Source organism: Mesocricetus auratus, unplaced genomic scaffold (assembly GCF_017639785.1).
Source record: "Mesocricetus auratus isolate SY011 unplaced genomic scaffold, BCM_Maur_2.0 Super-Scaffold_6723, whole genome shotgun sequence".
NCBI classification, from domain to species: Eukaryota; Metazoa; Chordata; class Mammalia; order Rodentia; family Cricetidae; genus Mesocricetus; species Mesocricetus auratus.
In genome coordinates, this window is record NW_024429183.1 from 4,173,566 (window position 1) to 4,191,479 (window position 17,914).

At 52.3% G+C, this 17,914-nt stretch overlaps 1 protein-coding gene across 1 annotated transcript in view; it reads right to left on the reverse strand.

The window, feature by feature from the left end:
* Positions 1 to 11,037, reverse strand: part of Wfdc1 (WAP four-disulfide core domain 1) — a 19,313-nt gene extending 8,276 nt beyond the window's left edge. Inside the window, exons 1-2 of the mRNA XM_005073088.4 lie at positions 10,910 to 11,037; positions 10,625 to 10,785 (exon numbers count right to left, since the gene is read on the reverse strand). Of these exons, the coding sequence (XP_005073145.1) occupies positions 10,625 to 10,744 (120 nt within the window). The 5' untranslated portion in view covers positions 10,745 to 10,785; positions 10,910 to 11,037. The remainder of the gene's footprint in view (positions 1 to 10,624; positions 10,786 to 10,909) is intronic.
* Between the last annotated feature and the right edge of the window lie 6,877 nt (positions 11,038 to 17,914).

A 17,914-nucleotide genomic window follows, 5' to 3' on the forward strand; every position in this document is an offset into this window, starting at 1 on the left:
GCATTGGCCTAGACTCTCAGCCCAAGCGTCCTGCCTGGGCACACAGTTATCTGGGCAGAAACTGCTGCTGTGATGAGCGGGTGAATAGAGCAGTTCTGGAGTTGACTTGCTGTTTCTCTGAGTCCCCAAAGAGATGGCTGCAAGAGGGAAGCAGGGAGGGAGGGAGAATGGAGGAAGGGAGGCATGGGAGAAGGGAAGGGAGGTGGTTTTGGAGTGTGCGCTAGAGTCTACATGACCCTCTATGAGCTAGCTCTCCTGTCTACATGTGTTTGCACATACATGGATATACATGTGAACACACATGCAGATACTGCACATGTATATTTCTGTGTAAACATTTTTTTTTACAATCCATCCACATGACTAGAGCTTTGAGAATTCACAGATCACACACAGAATATGATCACAAACATCTTGGATAAGTCTCTCACACTAACATGGAGGTGGGAATGTCACTGGAGAGCATCTGTGTACCCTCTTTTGTTACGCTAACCCAAAGCCAGGTAAAGCAGACACCTGGTGTTGGGAGTCAGAGAGGCTGCTGGTGGCACTGACTGGCCAGCCAGGGCAGGTCACTCCAGGCAGCCCACTTTGGGTCCCTCTGACAAGACTCCATCCGTGCTGATCACAGTGTCATGATGGTATGTGAAACGTCGTGAGGAGAGCAGATCATTAGACATTCTCACACGCACACACGCACACACACACACACACACACACGCACGCACATACACACACGCGCGCGCGCGCACACACGCGCGCGCACACGCACACACGCACGCGCACACACGCATGCACCCACGTAGAATGCACATACACACAGGTGCTTAAGCAACAAGCAGCTGTGGTTGCTAAGCATCTTCCTCATGGTGTCGGCTGGGCTGCATGAGAGAAGTCCAGCGCAGGGGAGAGTCTAACTGCAGTTAAGGAGTCAAAAGACCCCAGTGTCAAACTTCTTAGCTTATTCAAAGAAATAAAAAAAAGAGTCAAAGGGTCCTTTGCATCAAAAGCCCATCATTGCTATTAACAGTACTTTCCCTGTATTTAACCATGCTCTATCTAATTCATCAAGTTCTATCCCGTTCTACTCTGTAGTCATGGTGGCTTCAAATCTGGGTCCTGGGAGTTAGCATTCTCCTATGTGACCTTTCTCCATGTAGGGGCAATATATCACCTCTCTCTTTGGGTGACTAGACACAGTGAGACACACACAGTGTCCAGTGTGACTTTTGTCCCTGTATGGAAGCTAGCTCAGTGTCACCAGTGGCCACTCCTATAAAGTGGTCTTTTGCCTGTAAGACTGCTCCACGTCCATCTTCTGGCTGGATCACCTTCTAGCCCTCAGCATAGTGGCCTTCTTTCACTAGCAGAGGCATGGATCTTTCTCTACAATCCATACCCACACACCCTTTCTGTGCTGCCATCTCTGAGGCTGTGAATACCATGCACTACAACTGGTATCCTGCAGGGGGAGTCTGGTCACAGGGAATAAATCTGCCTCCCCCCAACCCCCAGATAGCATCAGAGCAGGCAATGACTTTTGGATTCCTGCCCAAAAGCTGGCACACAGGGAGAACCAAAAGCAGGCAGGGTGGGGGCAGCCAGGATGGGGGTGCTCTGGCTGTAGCCTGCTTCACCCAGAGAATCTCTCTTCTGCTTGCACAGATTGCCCATCCAAATTTGTGAAAAGTAGGGGGCTCAATAAAGAGCTTGCCTTGCAAATGTGAGTACCTGAGTTTGATTCCCAGAATCCTTTTAAAAATTCAGGCCTACTGTAAAGTGCTTGCATTCCCAGTGCTGGGTAGGCAGAGACAGGCCAGACTAGCCTACTTTGTGAGTTCTCTGTCTCAAAAAAACAAGGTGAAAGCCGGGCAGGGGTGATAAACCCCCTTTTAACCCCAGCACTCGGGAGGCAAAGGCAGGTGAATCTCTGAGTTCAAGGCCAGCCTGGTCTACAGAGTGAGTTCCAGGACAGCCAGGGCTACACAGAGAAACCCTGCCTCAAAAAAACAAAAACCAAAACAAACAAAACAACAAACAAACAAAAGCCCCAAACAAAGTGAACAGAGCCCGAGGAACAGCTGATGTTGTCCTCTGGTGTCCACACATACGCATGCACCTGCACCCACACAGGGCAATACATCTGCCCCCCAAACACATACAAAAGTATAGAAATGAACGATAAGAGAGAGCATTGCTGAGCCACTCTGGATGTGGAGAGGAAGGTCTGAGGCTGGAGGTCCCAGAGACTCAAGGGAGACTTGAGTGGGGCCTCTGACCCTTGGGTCTTCAGTCTCCAGCATCCCGCCCCTCTCTGGTTCCCACACTCATACACTGTCCTCAGTTGCTTGGCAACTACTGGCAGGGGACATAGCCCCTCACCCTCCACTTCACATTCATCGTTTACAGGATTAAGAGAACTTCGTGGGGTTCAGCTTCACCACCCCTAATCCTGATCCACCATGACAACCACGCTGGCCTCCTCAGAGGGTGACTGAGAGCCACTGGGTACTGTCAGGGAGGTGATGGGTTTTCTTCCCAGTAGGTCCCGTGTGCAGGCACTGTGGTGCTTGGGGGTCAGCAACGACCTCTTCTCTAACCTCCCTGGCCTCCTGGCTCATTAGTCGGGGTAGCCTGAGAGAAGGGTCTGGAGAGATCAGTTTTATACTGGCAGCTGTTGTTCCATGGGAACACAAGCCTAATTCCCAGGATGAAGATAAGCACCTTAGGCATCTTCCTGACAACAGAGGTTCCCTTGGGATCGAGAACTGAGGAGCCCTGATTAAACAGTTTTGAAGAACATTCCATGTCCTGCAAGGTGACACTTAGAAAAGCTGTCAACAAAGGTACTTTCTGAGATCTGAAGAACTCAAGGAAACACAGGGTGTGCTCTGCAGCCCAGCCCAGCCCCATCTCAGATTAAAGGCTCGACAGTCCCAAGGGTCAGGCCAAGACTGGCTCCCTAAGCCCCGCTCCATCCCTCCCCTCTTCCCCTCTGTCTTCCTACTGCACCCTCCCCAGATGTCCTGGTTGTTCCCTGCTAGTCACCTACCGCCTGCCTGGATGGTCACTGTGTACTCCGCTCACATACAACACCCCCTCCAGTCTTCTGTCACTCTTGGATGCACGTGTGCGTGTGCGTGTGCGTGTGTGTGTGTGTGTATGTGTGTGTGCGCACGGTGTGTGTGTGTATACATTTGTCTGTATCTGTGTGTGTTTGTCTGTTTCTGTGTGTCCTTATCTTCCTAGGACTCTCCACTCTATAGACTAGATAGGGCTAGCACATGGGTCGTATTTCAGAGGCTGTCATGGCACTACCAATATCTGTGACTTGCAACAGTCCTATTCTTCACATGTGCTGTCCCCTCTACCTGCTGCTTCCCCAATACCCTTCACTCATCCTTTGTGTTTGAACTCAGGAGCGGGGTCTACCTCTAGGCAGACTCAAGAGGAATGGATCTAAAGCTGTGAAGAGTCAAGGCTGACATTAAGGGCTCTGGTTTAAGAATTAGACCAGTCTGGGGTTGAACTTTGGAGCTGTGGGACCAATTCTATAGGAAAAATTATTTACTTTCCTGAGACTTAGTTTTCCTCCTCTTTAAAATGGGCACGATAGCAGTAGTCGCTGTGGTTGTGGTGAGGTGCCTAGCTCAGAACCCACAATACTTCACTCCAGTTGATACTGATCACCAAGTTTGACTCCATGGGTTCAGGGGTCTCCCTTCCCATCTCTATAACATTCTGTTCAACTACACCAATGCCCTTTATCACTCCCTGCCTCCCTCCCACACATCACTCACAGGGGGCGACTGGCTGGGCTCTCCCAACACCATGGACTGGGGTGTGATGCTAAGACAGGTTCAAAAGAAGCCTTCAGGGATGGAGAGATGGTTCAGTGGTTAGAGCACTGGCTGCTCTTACAGAACACCAGGGTTCGATTCCCAGCACACACATGGTGGCTCACAACTGTCCGTAACTCCAGTTCCGGAGGATGCAACACCCTCTTCTGGCCTCTGTGAGCGCTGCAAGCACACAACGCACAGACTTGCACACAGGCAAAGCATCCATAGACATAAAATCTTTAAAAAAAAAAAAAAGAAGGAAAAGAAAACTGAGTCTCTGGTCCCAGGAGCACTGGTCCAGCTGGGCACACAGGACATTCAGAGACAGATTCGCAAGTAGCAGTGTGGTGGTTATGTGGTAGCCTCCTTGTGACAACCTCAGGGTGGCAGAGTTCTTAGGAGATGAGAGGGAAGGACACTGGGACAGGCTTCTGTGCTCACACCACTCTGACAATTGTTTGGTGTGGCCTTGTCCCTCTCTGGTAGGCACTCTTGCTGGCACTGCCACACAATGCAGAAACTGAGGCATATGGTCACCACCCAAGAAAGCTCCAGACTTAGAATTTGGGCTATCTGGTGCACAGTTGAGGCCTGAAGCAGTGCTTGTCAAACAAACTCTTAGCCCACTCAGGAGTCTGCAGCACACCCAGATAAGGGTGTTATTAACCCACTTTACAGATGGGGAAACAGAGGCTTGGGACTGCAAAAGGCATCTTGCTTGAGCTTATACTGCTTTCCACAGACAGAGGCAGATTGGATCTCTCTGGCCCTGAGGGTTTTTTATTTCACACACCCCAGCTTCCACTGTCCTGGGGAACAGAATACAGTTAGGTGTCTGCCATCCTCATCCAGGTACATTCTAGAAACAGCTCATTCCTGACCCCGTTTGTGGCTGTAACCCACCCTTCTCTCCTACCTATGTTGCCATCTGGCTGGAAATGAAACAAGAGCACGTCAAGCCCCCCATGGAAGCCAGAGGCTCAGCCACAATGGCAGCATCTTTCATGGGTCCTTGGCACCCCTTCCCATGAGGTCCAGCCTTCGTCTCCATCCCCACTAAGGACCATATCTTAAGGGTGTCCCCAAACACCTGCCTGGCAGAAACTCTGGGTACCACTCTGACGTCTCAGCTCCACATGCCAGACCTGAGTAGAGAAATTCCCCTAAGCTCTTCAATATCCGGGTGGCTAGTGAGATTCTGGTACCTGTACAGGTCACAAAGCCCTTTTTGGTCAAGGCCACCCACAGGAAATGAACCAAGGATATGCCTTCTTGGGTCTGAGAGGGAAGAGTCAGCAAGTTGAAGGTCAGTGCCTTGAACAGCCAGAGGCCGGGTGGATAGGTGATGGGTCAGCTGCAGGTTGGAGCATCATATGGGCCTTGCGGGAAGGACAAGAACCAGACACAACCACAAACCTGCCATGTGTTGTCATGTGCAGATTATGTGCAGAGTGAATCTGCCACGCACACAAGGAGACCCAGAGCAGGGAACCCACAGAGACAGAGCTGCTGGGAGAATGAAAGCAAATGCTTCTTAGGTCTGGATTTCCTTTGGGGAGGGAGAGAAGGAAACACTTTGGGAGCAGGGAGAGCTGATGACTTCATAGCACTGTACATGCACACAAACACACACACATAGGTATACACACAAACACATGTACACAGAGACACACACATAGATACACACAGAGAGACACACATATAAATACATATACAGTCACACACACACATAGATATACATATACACACACAAGACACATACCCCCACACACCAATGGCTTGTCTTGGGCCATGGATGAAATTTAGTTGGTACTGTGCTCACCTAGCATGCCTAAAAACCAGGGTTCAAGCCCCAGCCCTGAATAAATTGGATGTGGTGCACATGTCTGCAACCCCAGTGCTCAGGAGGTAGAGACAGGAAGATGAGAAGCTTGAGGTCATCCTCAGTGACCTAGGGAATTCGAGTCCAGTCTGGGCAACACAAGATCCTGTTTCAAAAACAAACTGAAAGTAAAAATAAAAAATGTTTTGTGTCATGCAAGGTTCAACTCAACTTAGCCATTTTTAAACAATAAGAATGAAAAGAAATAAATGTGCTGATGGACAGGGCTCATGAAAAAGCCGAGGTCCACACAGATAAGCGAAGGCACGAGAACCGTCCTCAAGCCTCTAGCTGTCTGGATTCTTATGGGGGTAAATGTCAGTACTGCCCCCATCAGAGAGAACTGTGGAGTGACCTCCATCTAGGGAGCTGGCACCCCACCTGCAAGGTTGCCCTCACCCCATGCCTCCCCTACACTCTCCACCCCTTCATTCCACAAGAGAGCTTTGCCCTTCTTTGGAATGTTCTAGAGACTTCATAGCTAGACCAATAAAAATGTCTTCCAGGTCTGGTTTTCATGGTGAAGGAAGAAAGCCAGCTTTCCTCAGAGCCCCACTTGCCCTTCCTCTGGAATTTGGACGTCAGAGATCTAAAAATAAGTACCTCCCTGGCCCCACAGCACTGGGCTCAGTGTGAGGATACTCTGTGCTTCCACTGCAGGCCACGGGGCCCTTCCCAGAGGGGTGCTCCAAAGACTTCAGCTGGAGCAGTGTCTCTCAACTGCACAAGTGATGCCTCCCTAGAACTTTCCATGCTTTCCTTTATGTTCTGGGCTGGACCCCAAGACACTGGCCCTGCCTTCACTTGGCCCAGTTCCAGACATGGGCTAACCCTCCCCTGACACTAAGCAAGTGAGACCCACCCTAGAGCAATCCTCTGCTTCTTTTGTCTTCTACAAAAGCAGCCAGTGAAAAGATAAACAAATCTTGCCGATAAGAACAATAGAGCAAAGAGTATGGTCAAGATACCCCGAAAGCAAGCAGGGAAGTGGGGTGTGGTGGGGAGGAGAGGCAGAGATGACTCATGTCTGGGAGGTTCTGGGGTAAGGGGCTCTGTGAAGGGGACAAAGATAGTCATTGCCCACAGTTCCAATTGTCAGGGCCCCAGGTTTCACACACAAGGAGACACACAATATATACCCTAAACACACACACACATATGTGCATATATAGGTATACACATGTATGCAAGCATACACCCATAATATCTACACATACATTCCTGAACATACATACACTCAAATGTATATGTACATATGCAAACACACACAGACATATGCATGAATATGTGTACACACACACAAAGTGGTATCAGGCACAAAGCAATGGTCTGGCCTTCTTTAGTTTGTGTGTGTGTGTGGGCATTTCACCTACATGTATGTCTGTGAGCCATATGGTGTGCTTGGTGCCTGCAGAGGCCAGAAGAGGGTGTCTGATCCCTTGGAACTAGAGTCATTCAGTAGTGAGCCACCATGTGGGTGCTGGGACTTGAAGCCAGGTCCTTTGAAAGAGCAGCCAGTGCTCTTAACCTTGGAGTTGCCTCTCCAGTCCCAACTTGATCTTTTCCTGAACCCACAGGCACCTGCTGTTGTATTCTCCACTGCAGATGTGGAAACTGAGGCTCAAAAAGATGACAACCCTAAGGAACTCACTTTGTAGACCAGGCTGGCCTCAAACTCAGAAATCCACCTGCCTCTGCCTTCTGAGTGCTGGGATTAAAGGCGTGTGCCACCACCACCCGGCATCCCAAGGTTTTCTTTAGGGCTTCACTTGGGAAGACTGGGTTAGAGTTCCTGTCTGTCCACTACTGGGAGGCACTCAGGAAATGGGCAGGCCTTGCTCTGGAAAAAATCCAGTCATCAGATACAAGCCACTCCACTGAAGTACATTCTCGGAGATGGGACAAACCAGAGGAGGTAGGCAGCAGTGCCTGGCAGGGTTTAATAATCATCTCCCCTCTGCGACCTGGGCTGTCCACCGGGTATGGCTGACTCCAGGCCATGAGGAGAGGAGAAATAAACACTATCACCCCATTAACCCCCACAAGTCCACAGATGTGTAAGTCTCAGGAGCAGTGAGGAAGATAAAACAGCCAAGTCCTCAGAGTGCCCCTCCTAACTGTGAGTGAGTGGACATTCCGGCACTGTAACAAAACACCTGAGCAAGTCAACCAGAAGAAGGAAAGGTTTGCCCTGAGGAAGGGGGTGGAGAGCCAGGAAGTGGGAGGCAGCAGGGAGGAAAGGGCAGGGACAGACTACCCCTTCAAATTCGTGACCCCAGCGAGCTACTTCCTCCAGCAGGCCCCAATCCCTCAAGTCCTCAGGACATCCTTGTCTCCTGACTGTCCATCCAGGAATATGCCCATTAGGGGTACTAACCCATCCAATCCTCAGAGCTCTGACCTGTCAATCACCTCCCACAGGCCCCTTCTCAACACTGCTGTGTTAGGGTTCAGACCTTCAACACATGAGTTTTTAGGGAACATTCCAGACCAGACTATAATGATATACTGTGACTCCCCTCAAGGCTAAGTCTGCTCCAGATACCTATGGATGGGGTCCCAGTTCTGACCAGCCCACAGCCATCAAGGGTTCACAGCAAGCTGCATGAGGGGAGTGAGGCTTCGGGTACATCTTACCGCTAAGCCAACGTGGGTTGTGTCTCTCTTAGTTACCCTCAGGTTAAAGGATGGCCTGAGACCCAGAGAGGGCAGAGAGGGGCCCAAGGTTGCACAGCTCTTGAGAGGTCTATGCATGAGGACTTCCAAGCCTAGCCTCTGAGTTACAGCCTCCCCAAGGTGTGCTCTCTCCCCTACTTTCTTTGTTTGTCACCTATGACTGAGCAGCAGCGAGGGGCAGATAACATAAAGTTCAGGGATTGTGTCCAACGTTGAACAAGATACAAAGAGCTGGATCTGGGGGAAGCAATAAAACCCTTTTCCTTGCAGTTTGGCCCCGCCCTCCGGCCATCCTTCCGTCCCACCCCCCTCTAGATGGCCTCTGAGCTTTAGCTCATGATGGCCGGCCAGCTGGCCGAGCCTTCCAGAAATGCCCCCCTTTCCTCCTAATTCTTAATTCTTCCTCAGGCTCCCTTCAGGATGCCCACCTCTTCCAGGAAGCCTTTGGTAGTTACATGTCTCATATGAACTTCATCTCCAACTATTTCACCCTCTGACTCCCCTCCTGTGACTTCCTGTCTCTTGCTAAGAACATCCAGCCAGCCCAGGCCAGTCAAGTACTGGTTAATATCCCGGCTCCGTGCTTCTTGATCTGGCAAACTTATATTTGCCCTTCAAAGCCCCAGGTCAAATGTCCCCAGCCCTAGAAAGTCCTTCCTGTTTGTGGCTCCTGGGCAGGGCTGAACAAGCTCACTCTTTTGTTCCCATTGCACGTGTTTTCAAGTCATGCACAAGAATGTCCCTGGTCTGACTGATGGCGGGAACCTGGAAGAATGTCCCTGGTCTGACTGATGGCGGGAACCTGGAAGAATGTCCCTGATCTGACTTGATGGCGGGAACCTGGCAGGGAGTTCAGCAGTCCCAGCCCCAGGAATCTGCCTTCCTCCCAGGAGGCATGCTTTGGCATTTAATCATTCTTTGATTTGAAGCCTGTGAGACACACCAGCCATTCTGAGACCCCGGCCCTTTCTGTACACCAAGTCCCACATCTGCCCGGGTGTGTGAGGTGTCACTACAGGTGCGCTGTCCCCTTGATCTGTGCTCCCTTAGAGGGTGCCCACCTTACACCCACCCCAGCTGTTTCCTCATTATCTGTCTCCTCAATGCTCAAAAGCTAACACACCCCAGGGCTTCCTTCCTCTCATTCATGCTCTGCTGCCCACCCTGCTGCGTAGACACCCCATACAAGCAGCTGGCAGACACGCGCCCCACCCAGGACAGTGCCTGCCAAACAGCAGCCACCACCAGCAGAGCTGGGGAGAAGCCACAGTGGATGAGGCACCTGCCATGTGAGTGTGGGGCTGGAGTTGCAATATCCAGGATGCATGTAAAAGCTGGCAGGGTTGGTCGACGCTTGTAACCCAAAGACTCGGGAGGCAGGCAGGATGCCCAGTCCAAGCTGGCCAGCTAGACTCGCCCACCTAGGGAACTCTGGCTTCAGTGGGAGACCTTGCCTCAGTAAGCAAAATGGAGTGATTGAGGCAAACAGCTGATACCAACTGCCAGCCTCCACAGGCACTTGCACATACGTGTTCATGCATACACATGCATGCACACACCTGTAAACACACATACTTGCATGTCACACACAACAACAAAATCTCCACACGTTTACTGAGAGGAACGCATCACTCTGTCTTTAGCAGAGCGAGACTTGGTGTCCAGAGAGGCCAAACAACTTGCCTGAAGTCACACAGTCAAAGACAAGTCCTGACTTAGACTCAGCCATAAGCAGACTGTGTCTGCTTCTCACTGACGTTCTTCTCAGAACCTTCCTGGGTATCGCTGTCATTCGTCCCAGGCAGCCTGCTTCACCCACAGAGGGAGAGCAGGTCTCCTCATCTTGTTCCTGCAGGTTTGCCATATACAACTTTGCCAGCATACTTTCCACTGAGTGGTTCCTCCTTGAGTGAGGCATCATGGCCAGACTTCAGCACAGGGGGGGGGAGGGGAGCACACCGAACGCTCACTAGACTCTGCTTTCCAGGAAGAAGGATGCTTCAGCTAAGCTTCAAAAGCAAAGTCTCCCATGGGCAGACATGCCTCTTGCCCCCTCGCTGGCAGGAGAGTGTCCTTGGAAGGCACTGAGTCCCCTCTGTCTACCACCGCTACAGTTCAGATAGAGGAGACGCCCACCCTGCTGAGAAACCACAGTATCTGAGGACCTGTGTCCCCTGGGCCACCTCCCACCCGCAGAGGCCCCTCCACCCATCCCGGCACTTACTCGGGACTTCTCCGCCAGCCTGGCCGGCACCATCGCCTCCCAGGTGCCCTGTGCAGAGCTGGCGCCCAGTAGCAGCAGGAAGCCCAGAGCCCAGAAGACCTTCCTGCCGCAGTGGTCCATCCCGAGGCTGGTGACAGGGTTTCCTCCAGCACGAGTGACCTCTGCAGGCCCAGGAGAGGAGGCAAAAGGGGTTAACAGGGAGGAGGGACGCTAGTCTGGGTGGGGCCTGAGAGAGGACAGAAGTCTCAGGCTTGGTCCTTCACACAGAGACCCTGGGATCCTCACCCCAGCACCTGCACCCTGGGTGATGGTTGGTCCTCGGGTTATTTTTAGCCCACCCCGTAGCTCCAGTGATGAGGGTGGCTGCAAGCTGGACAGCTCAGCTCATATGGCTGGGCAGAGGGAGGAGGGGGTACCAGCAGAGACGTGGCCGGGAGGGGCCTGCCACTCCTCTCTAACCAGCATGCTGTTGCTGCCTCCGGCTGGGCTGGGTTTGGCTGGGCTGCTGGTTGTGGCTGCTCTCAGTACTTTGGTAACTGCCTGTCCCAGGAGCTGCTTTTAGGGGTGCTGCAGGGAAGAGGCAGGGGACCACCGGAGCTTGTGGCCCTGGTGTGGGGAGGCAGATCACGCCCTTATCTCTGGGTTCCTGCTGTGATATGACTCTGGGACAGAGTGGAAATGCACAGCAAAATGCCTTCATCTGTCTGCACTGAAGGTCCTGATGCGAAACCATTCACAGTACTTAGCCCATCACCAACATGCTTGCCTGCCTGCCTGTGCACAGGCAGATGCAGCTTGGATGCCCATTTCTCAGAAGGGGCCATAGAGGCGGAAGGAGGTTCCATGTTTGCTCTGACAGCAGGCAGCAGTGTGGGGTGAAGGTGTGACCCCCAGCCCCAGAGGACTGCCTGAGGGGCTCCCCTGAAGAAAGAGAGGTCAGTTCTCCCTGCAGCGACAGTGGCACTTGCAGCAGGGTAGGAGGCCCCAGGACACCACACACAAGCCTCAGTTCTGCCACCTATGAGAGAGCTCTGGGGCACATCCTGTGAGGCAAAGTGGCACCGGCAGGGTGGGTACCCATGAAGACGGGTCCATCCTCACACCCACCACCAGCAGCACCTGGGACCTGGGCCCTTAAAGCAGCCCCCAGCCCCCATTCTCCACATGTGCCTACACTACATTCTTGGACAGCAGGCTCTTGGCCCAGTTCCTGGGTCTCTCTGTGGGTGGCCTGGCTTCTGCCTGAGCTGGGACGGTGCTCTGGGATGCCCTCCTGACCTTCCTCTGTCTTCGCTGTGCCAGGTCTCCTAGTTCTCCACCAGAAAGGCTTTTCCTCCCAGCAGGCCCCTATCACAGCACTCGCTCTGGTCCAACAGGTCCCTCTGCCAGGACCCCTGCTTTCCCACTGTGGCTCCTGATAGGGTCTTTCGTGACACCACCACTGGGCGCATCTACGCTGATTGGAGTGCTGACCCTCTCCGTCTTCTGAACTAGACATCAGCTCCACCTGGTGGGTCTTTCCTGTGCTGCTTCTTGTTGGCCTCTTTGGTCACTCTGACGTCACAGATATGATAGGTAAGGGTGTGCCCATGTGCAGGAGATGAATACTTCTGACCCTGCTGTGCCTGATGCAGGTGCAGCTGGGGTCCCCTTCCCATTTTCCAGCACCTGTGCCATTGAATACACAGTCACAGGACCATTAAACATGTGCCAATATGGCAGCTCCAAGTGAGAACAGCCCTAAGTATAAAGCAGGCGCAATGTGCCAAACACAATGCGTGTGTGTGCGTGCGTGCGTGCGTGCGTGCGTGTGTGTGTGTGTGTGTGTGTGTGTGTGTGTGTAAGGCCAGAGGACAAACTCACTCACATTCCTTAGGCACTGACCATTCACTTCATTTTTTTAGTTAGTTCCTCGCTGGCTGAGAATTCTTCAAGATGGCTGGGCTGGCCAGTCAGTGAACACTGAAGACCCTTCTGTCTTGACTTCCTCGGCGCTGGGGTTATGAGCACACACTACCACACCCTCCTCTTTGTATGTGTCCTGGGTATCAAACTCAGGTCCTTGTGCCTGCAAGGGAAGCATTTCACCAGCCAAGCCATTCACCTCAGCTCCCACAATGGCCCAGAGCACTTTGAAAACTGGTGGGAAGTGAGTGTTTCCTTGATGTTTGATTGTGACTACACTGAAAACTGCTCCACTGGGTCAAACGGAACCAGGACTGTGTCTGAACCCCACCCCCGCACCCCCATTTCCTTGTATGGTCAGACACAGCTACTAGGAAAGTCAGTCACTCTGTGACATCTCATCGACCTCTAACACTGGCCTTTTCTCACGTAGGCCTGATCAAACGTTGATCTCACTGTGAAACCACCGGTGTGACTCCCTCCTCCACATCAGACCACAGTTAAGAATTCTAAGAGACTGAATGCAGAGGGTCATTTTTCCAATAACAAGCGACCAAGCACTTAAAAACTAAAGGGGGTAAAGAGAAGATTTGGGACTCCTCTGCCCACTGCCAACATCCAGGATTGCGCCCCTGGTGCAGTGAGGCAGCTGGGCCACGTTGCCACAAGCTCCGCAACATGTGGCCATTTGTCACACTGGGGAGAGGAGGTAGGGACCCCACCTGGGACCTGGGCTCACCAAGACTGTCTGAATCTCCTCCAGCTGCTCCTAGCATCTGTACTCAGCGAGTGCTTGCTGTTGGCCAAATCTAATCTTCTCAACCACGAAGATTCTTCATATCCCCCAAAGCTAGGCCTGCAGCCTGAAGCCCCAAGGTACGACTAAGCTAGCATGCTGTCCCCTAGATAACTCCAAAGGACCAGGCATACATTAGGTGCTCAATAAATGCTCTTGAGTTGAGACACCAGTCCCACAGTGGCATCCAGAGGCTCCGAACTGTGACTCCCAGTTAAGTCTTCACACTCGTATGATATAAAAGGACTCTGCAGAGGCTTCTGGACAAGAAGAGGACTGCTCAGGGGACTGAACCAGGTGCTGCGCTGGGAGCGCTTTGTGTGGAAGGAAAGAGGCCGAGAAGCAAACAGAACAAATCTGCCTGGGGAGCCAGCTCCTCTTTTGATCAGGGATTTGATGTGGCTGTAGGGTGACAGCCATGGGAAGCTTCCAGCAGGGAGGGGTCCCAGCGTGAGGTCAGGGCCAGCCCCTTCCCAGCTTCCTGCCTGCAGAAGCCTTTCCAGACTACTCAGGCAACCTGACCTTTACCCTCCTCCTGTGACCTCTGGTGTACCTCCCTGAAGACTTGGGGGTGAGGCTTTCTCCAGGGAACCCCGGAGGTTGTCTCTACCAAGGACGTCCCTACCTCAGAAAAAGGAGAAAATTTGCACCTTGAAGACATAGAGTGCTGTTCTTGGGGACTCGAGGTCAGGAGGCAGAGGACACAGGGATTACCAAGGGCCACAGTCCTCCAGGGAGGCAGAACAGTGTCAAGCATGCTGATCAGACCAGGCAAAAGTGGTCTTGATTCGCTGGGCGGTGGTGGTGCACGCCTTTAATCCCAGCACTCGGGAGGCAGAGGCAGGTGAATCTCTGTAAGTTCGAGGCCGGGCTGGACCAACAGCCTCCAAAACAATACAGAGAAACCCTGTCTTGTAAAACAAACAAACAAAGAAACAAAAAAAAAAACAAAAAGAAAAAGAAAAAAGTGGCTTTGATTCATACCTCATACTACACTGCAAATGACTTCCAGCACAGAGAAACATGACAGCATAGGTGGTGTAGAGTTCATTTGTTTGTTCATTCGTTCATTTATTCATTCATTCATTCATTTATGCCTTTGAATATCTACCTGTGTCAGGCCTAAGAACACGTGGGAGAGTGGCCCAAGCCCCACCTCTGTACCTCTGTGGCTTAAGACCAAGTGGAGGACTCAGATATTAACCCATAGTTCTGATAAACATACCGATGTCAGGCCCCATTCTGAGGGCTTGGACAATGTCCTCTCATTTGAACAGCCCCCGCTCTGCTCGCAGACCAGCCTCTTACCTCAGGTTAGCGCCTGGTGTGATAAGAAGACTCACTCATTTAAAGCTAGGCATGGTGGCACACAACTGTCGTCCCAGCCTCTGGAAGGCTGAGGCAGGAGGATTACAAGTTAGACAGCAGCTAGAGCTACAGAATGAGGCTGTGTCTCAGAGGGAGAGTACTGGTCTCACAGTCACTGCAGCGACAGTGTCAGGTAGGCGTTTCCATCCTGCAGAGGAGGTTGGGGGTCTGAAGGGCAAGAACTGGAGAGAGGACACAGCAGAGAGGCAGGATGGGGGACCGGACAGGGACCAGAGCCTGTGCTTAGAGCTGCTGTGCTGTGTGACTGTGGGAGATCAGGGCACTTGAGATGAGGGGCTGGAGCCAGAGGCCCCAGGAGGCTTAGTGGAGGCTGGGCTTGTGGGGAGACAGGCCTAAGAGACCTCAGATTCAGAGTTCAAGGGTCTGGAGCATGGGAGGGCAGAGAGGATGCAGGCAGGGGACCACAGCCTTGGCTGGGTGTCCCCAAGTGGCTGGGTGGTACCATACAGAGCCATTGTTTTGCTAGATCGAGGCTGGCTTGCCGCTGGGAGCCCTTCCTGTATTAAAAATACACTAACAACATCCCCTCACCCTGTGCATTGATAAAAGACCAGTTTTAACCAAAGCTACATCACATTTTTTTTTTTAGAAATAATTCTTTTTGAGAAAGGATCTCATATAGCTCCAGGCTGGACTTGAACTCCCTATATAGCTGAGGATGACCTTTGAACTTCCTTTAAAATTACACTTATTTATTTTTGGAGAGGGGCACGATGGCGTGGGTGTGGAGGTCAGCAGGCAGCCTATCGAGAGTGCCCCATGTGGGTCTCATGCGGTGGACTCAGGCCATCAGACTTGGCAGCAAACACCTTTACCCATGCATGGAGCCATCGCATCAGCCCTGGATCCTCCTGCCTCCACCTCCCGAGTTACAGCAGTGTGCCACTGGATGTGAAGAGACATTCAAACATGTTGGCAGCTGGCGGCTGGGAACTCGGGCCTTGTGTCCAAGCACAGCGCTGTGTGACCTCTGGCTAGCCTCTAACCTCTCTGAGCTGAGAACGGAAAGAACGGAGCTCTAACACATCAACCCCATGAGGTGCCTTTTACCACTGTGGCTCCCTTGCTGTGCTCAGCAGAGGCAGCAGGGGAGGGGGGGTGAGGAGGGGGAGATGGGGGCAGGGGTGGGTAAAGCCTCCCCAGTTGAACAGGGTGGCCGCCCCGCCCCACTGGCTCCACTCCTGGCCGGGAATGGAAACAGATGTTGTCCTGGGCTGCCTTGTCCTTCAAGAGCCAGACCCTGGCTGCCCGGCCACTGACCTCCACTTAGCATCTTCCCAGTTCACTGTCCTCTCAGCCAGAGAGCTCCCCACTTCCTCCCCAGCCTGCAGCGGTCTCCCCTCCCTTCTGCTAGCCCAGATTGACCCATCCGGGGCCAGACTGTGGGAACTGTCCCAGGATCAGCTCTGGGTCCTTGTCTTAGGGACTGCTGCAGAGAGGACCCCCCCTTTTCAGTCAAGGGGCATCCCAAGGCCAAAGGCACTGAAGTCCCAGGGCTGGGCTGGCCTGGTTGGGCCCTTGGCCAAGGCCCCTCCACTGCAGACTCAGGCCTCAGCCATGTCCCGCCTTCCTGGGCACATCCCCAAGCTTAGTGGGTGACCTGGCCTTTCTTTGTGTACATTTCCCTCTGGAAGCAAGTCTGAGCTAAACCACAAGGAAGGCGCAGCAAGGAAGGCTGCTCCTCTAACGCCAAGGGGTGGGGCCTAGTGAGAGGTCTTTGGTCTCTGAAGAGGGTTAAGGAAGTCCTTCATGTGGTTCTTGTGGGATGGTGAGTCAGTTCTCACAAGAGTTATCGTCTGAAGCACATGCCTGATCTCCGCATCACCTGTCTTCCATTCAGCATTGTGATCTCTCCCACACACCCCCACGTGACACAGTTCTCTCTGTGCATCCCTGACTGACCTGGAATTCTCTGTGTAGACCAGGCTAGCCTTGAACTCAGAGATGTACCTGCCTCTGCCAGTGCTGGGATTAAAAGTGTGTGCATTCACCACCTGGCTTTGGTGCTGTTAAGTAGTCACAGATTTCTGCCCTTGAAGAGGAGCGTTCAGGCTCAGCATCAAAGCTTGCTGCTGGAGCGGGGAGTGTGGGAGAGAGAACCCTCCCCATTCTGGGACTTTGCTTACACAGCAGGGCACAAGGAGGCTGGGCTGAAGCCTGGGTCATCAGCCATCATAGCAATATTGTCAGTGAAGTTTCTCTGACGTGGGGTACAGTTATGGTGAAATTGCTGGGTGGAAGACAGCAGGAGACAGAAATCAGAACCCCCAGAGTGGAGTCCTTTCCCTTACCACTGTATTCCTAATCCCACCTGGCAGGCCCAGGATGAGATCCCAGATTCATCCTTGTCTTCAGCAGCAACGAGGGAGAGCAACGAGGGAGAGCAACCCTCCTCTGCCCTCCATAGGCACCAGCTCTCACATATACAATGCCAGCCCGCACACATATAGATATAAATACAATCATTTGTAAGTTATATAAATAAAATAAGCGAAATTAAAATCTACTTAAATAACCCCCTCTCTTTTGCAATCACCTGTTTCCTAGTCTTTTTTTTTTTTCTTCACAAGACAGGGTTTCTCTGTGTAGCTTTGACTGTCCTGGAACTTACTCTGTAGACCAGGCTGTCCTCAAACTCACAAAGATCCATCTGCCTCTGCCTCCCATTGTTTCCTATTTTTGTTCCCTTCCCCAGCCACCAAGTTCCTTCCTCAGGCCCAGGCCCCTCAGCCCCACATTCAGCCTCCTCTTCACAAGGCCTCTGAGCAGATGTGAACTTGGGAGTTCAGCTGGGGAGTTACACCATTTACCCTGTGTCCTGGAGTCAACCTGGCCTGAGGGGAGAAGGAGCTCTCTGGAAGGCTACCGGGAGTGCTCACACTCTGAACACCAGAGACCATGTCCATATTATCTGGAGGCACCTGGAGCAGTCTCTTGCTTATGGATCTAATTCCCAAGCAGCACAGGCTCACTGGACACTATAACTTTGTCTATGACCTCCCCCACCCCAAACACCCATCCTTACTAAATCCCACTCAGATGATAGGGCCTGGGTCCTCTCCATGCTGGGAGAAGCAGGGGCATCTTAGGGGAGCTGAGTAGGCATGGTTCTACCACCCTAGAGTACTGAACGACTCCTGCAATCAGTCCAATCTTATGATCCATCTCCAACAGTGTCACTCACCCACCAAGGTCAGGGT